This window comes from Monopterus albus, unplaced genomic scaffold (assembly GCF_001952655.1).
Source record: "Monopterus albus unplaced genomic scaffold, M_albus_1.0 scaffold50.1, whole genome shotgun sequence".
NCBI lineage: Eukaryota > Metazoa > Chordata > Actinopteri > Synbranchiformes > Synbranchidae > Monopterus > Monopterus albus.
Genome location: NW_018127930.1, coordinates 3,957,121 through 3,959,845, shown reverse-complemented (window position 1 = coordinate 3,959,845; position 2,725 = coordinate 3,957,121). Strand labels below are relative to the sequence as shown.

Genomic DNA, 2,725 nt, shown 5'->3' with positions numbered 1-2,725 from the left:
GAAGGAGTGGCTTTACAACAACTCTGTGACTGTTCTTGAATGGCCCAGCCAGAGCCCTGACTTAAACCCCATTGAGCATCTCTGGAGAGACCTGAAAATGGCTGTCCACCAACGTTTACCATCCAACCTTACAGAACTGGAGAGGATCTGCAAGGAGGAATGGCAGAGGATCCCCAAATGCAGGTGTGAAAAACTTGTTGCATCATTCCCAAAAAGACTCATGGCTGTATTAGCTCAAAAGGGTGCTTCTACTAAATACTGAGCAAAGGGTCTGAATACTTATGACCATGTGATATTTCAGTTTTTCTTTTTTAATAAATCTGCAAAAATGTAAAAAATTCGGTGTTTTTCTGTCAATATGGGGTGCAGTGTGTACATTAATGAGGAAAAATGAACTTAAAGGTTTTTAGCATATGGCTGCAATATAACAAAAAGTGAAAAATTTAAGGGGGTCTGAATACTTTCCGTACCCACTGTGTTTTATTTTATTTATTTACAGCTTTTGACTGAAGTATCTCTGCTCTCCTGGCAGGTCTTTGCTTCAGTCTGTGCAGCTGCTATCCTCAGGAGACACCTAATGGTGTGGAAGGTTTTCGCACCCAAGTAAGTACCTGAATTGATTTTCCAGCTCACACAAAGTCAGTGACAGTAAATGCTTTTGAGGAAATGGACACAGTATAATATAAATATTTACATCTGAAAGCTCTATATTTTTTTTATACTGTTAAGAATATTGAAATGCCTTGTTTACAAATTATTTTAATTCTTCAAAACATTTGCTGCTAATTTAATGTACAATTTTAACTGCTTACATGAAAATATAGAACATTTCAGATTTCTAGGGTTTGAGAAAGAAATTGTATAGTTGTATCACCTCGTTTTTTTTCTTCCCCTTCTAGGTTAATGTTTGAGTCCTCAGGGTTCCTGGTGAGCAGCGTGTTCCTGATGATCGGGGTCACATTAGTGTTGAGGGTAGACGTGGCCGTGGGCCATTGGTTTAAGAGACTCATCCCTGATGCATCAAGGTAGCAATGGCGTTGCTAGTGCTGCTGCTGCTTTACCACAGAAGCCCACCAGAGCTCACTGTGCCACGCAGAAAATGGACATGGCGCTCACTGTAAAGATTTTATATACTGAAACACTGCCTTCAGTGTCTAATGTAAAGGTCTCTAGAGACATGTCGTGAGGCTTCCTCTTACTGTAACTCAGACTGAATTCTGAGCAACTGGACTGTTTTTTTTTGTACAGTGTCTTTGGTTAAAGCTAAACCACCTCACAAAGGTGACGTGGTTAAAGACCCTCGAAGTTCAGAGGTATATGTGGTTAGAGAGAAGAACAGTTTCTGAATGTTTCTCCTAAACACCTGTTTTCTAAATTACAGTATGGATGAAACCTTCCAAGCAGTTTTGGTTCAAGCCATTCATAGTGTAGAGTCAGAACACTTCACTGAATGCACACAGCTTGGGCTAGCTATAAGCCTGTCCACAGCTGGCCAGCAACCTCAGCATTTAAATCAAGCTGGTCATTAATGTTTGAGAATTTGCTTAAAATGAGACCACAGAGTGGCTGCTGTAGAAAATGATTATGGAATACAAAAATGTCTGTCTTGGTAACTGACTAGTAAATTTAGCTTTCAGCTTTTTAGCTGACTGTTTTCATCATACAGTTAATGAGCAGTTAGAGGTGCAGTGTTTTAACTGTAGAATCTGCTACATGACCACTGTAACCACTAAAGTCAATCTCCTGGTGTCTGGACCATCTGTTTGCAAGCAGGTCTACTGCATTTGGTGAAATCCATCTAAGTGCATTACTGCATGTCTGTCATTTAAGTGTCTGTGGGAAGAACTTTTCCATTTCTTTTGCATATTGTATGTTTTGTATTTTCAAGTTGTTGAAATAAGAAGTACATCTGGTTACTGTCAAATCATTTAGTATTACTCTGCAGTTATTATTGATGTTTTTTTTTTTCTCAGTTTTGGGTTCTTACTCTGTCACAATCCTTTATTTTTTTAGTATTTTGATTCCTAACTCTATTGCCTAATTATAATTAAGACTTGATCACCGATAATGTTTTCTAATCTCAAATGAAGGTTTTGTCTCAATTAGACCTTATACACTTTTTCCCCTGCAACAGGTGTCTGTCTGTAACAAATGCCTTTTTTGTGCACAGTGTCATTATTTTGACAGGGCCATTAAATCCAGGACCTTGAGAAACACTTTCCGTTAATTTGTTCTGCAGGTTGTCTAAGTCAGAGTACAGTGTTAAATCTGTTACCGTGCTGCAGCTAGAGTTCATTAGCCAATGCATGCTATCAAAGGGCCATTCAGCTCAGGTGGAACTGGTTACAGTGTAATGGTACTGCATTCCTCAGGCTGTCTATAAAGGAGTGATTGGTCATTTAGAGCAGCTGTGGTGATGTCGGCCCAAGTGATGGTTTGGCTTAGCTGTGTGATGGCAAGGCCTTTTTTTTTAAGTTTAAAAATGATTGATATTTAAATACCTGATTAATTAAAAATGTTTTTACATTCTGTGAAAAATGTAATAAAATGTTTTTACCTGACTGGTTGGCCTCACAGTATTTTAGATGCATGGATGAAAAACATCCTAGTGAGTTTCAGTTTATTCCCTGTTGTCATTTTTGATCCTGCATCTGTTTGAAGATTATTTATTGTTGCAGTTCAAACTATTTATATAGTGCATAGAAGTAGTATTTAATGCTTTTAT

The 2,725-nt window shown here is 38.1% G+C and overlaps 1 protein-coding gene across 2 annotated transcripts in view; it reads left to right on the top strand.

Annotated features, from left to right (window-relative positions):
* The window catches only part of pigo (phosphatidylinositol glycan anchor biosynthesis, class O), an 11,248-nt gene extending 8,725 nt beyond the window's left edge, over nt 1-2,523 (top strand). For both annotated transcript variants that reach the window (XM_020601163.1, XM_020601164.1), the window contains 2 exons: nt 533-603; nt 900-2,523. In XM_020601163.1, coding sequence (XP_020456819.1) covers nt 533-603; nt 900-1,029 — 201 coding nt within the window. In that variant the 3' untranslated portion in view covers nt 1,030-2,523. The remainder of the gene's footprint in view (nt 1-532; nt 604-899) is intronic.
* The last annotated feature ends 202 nt before the right edge of the window (nt 2,524-2,725 follow it).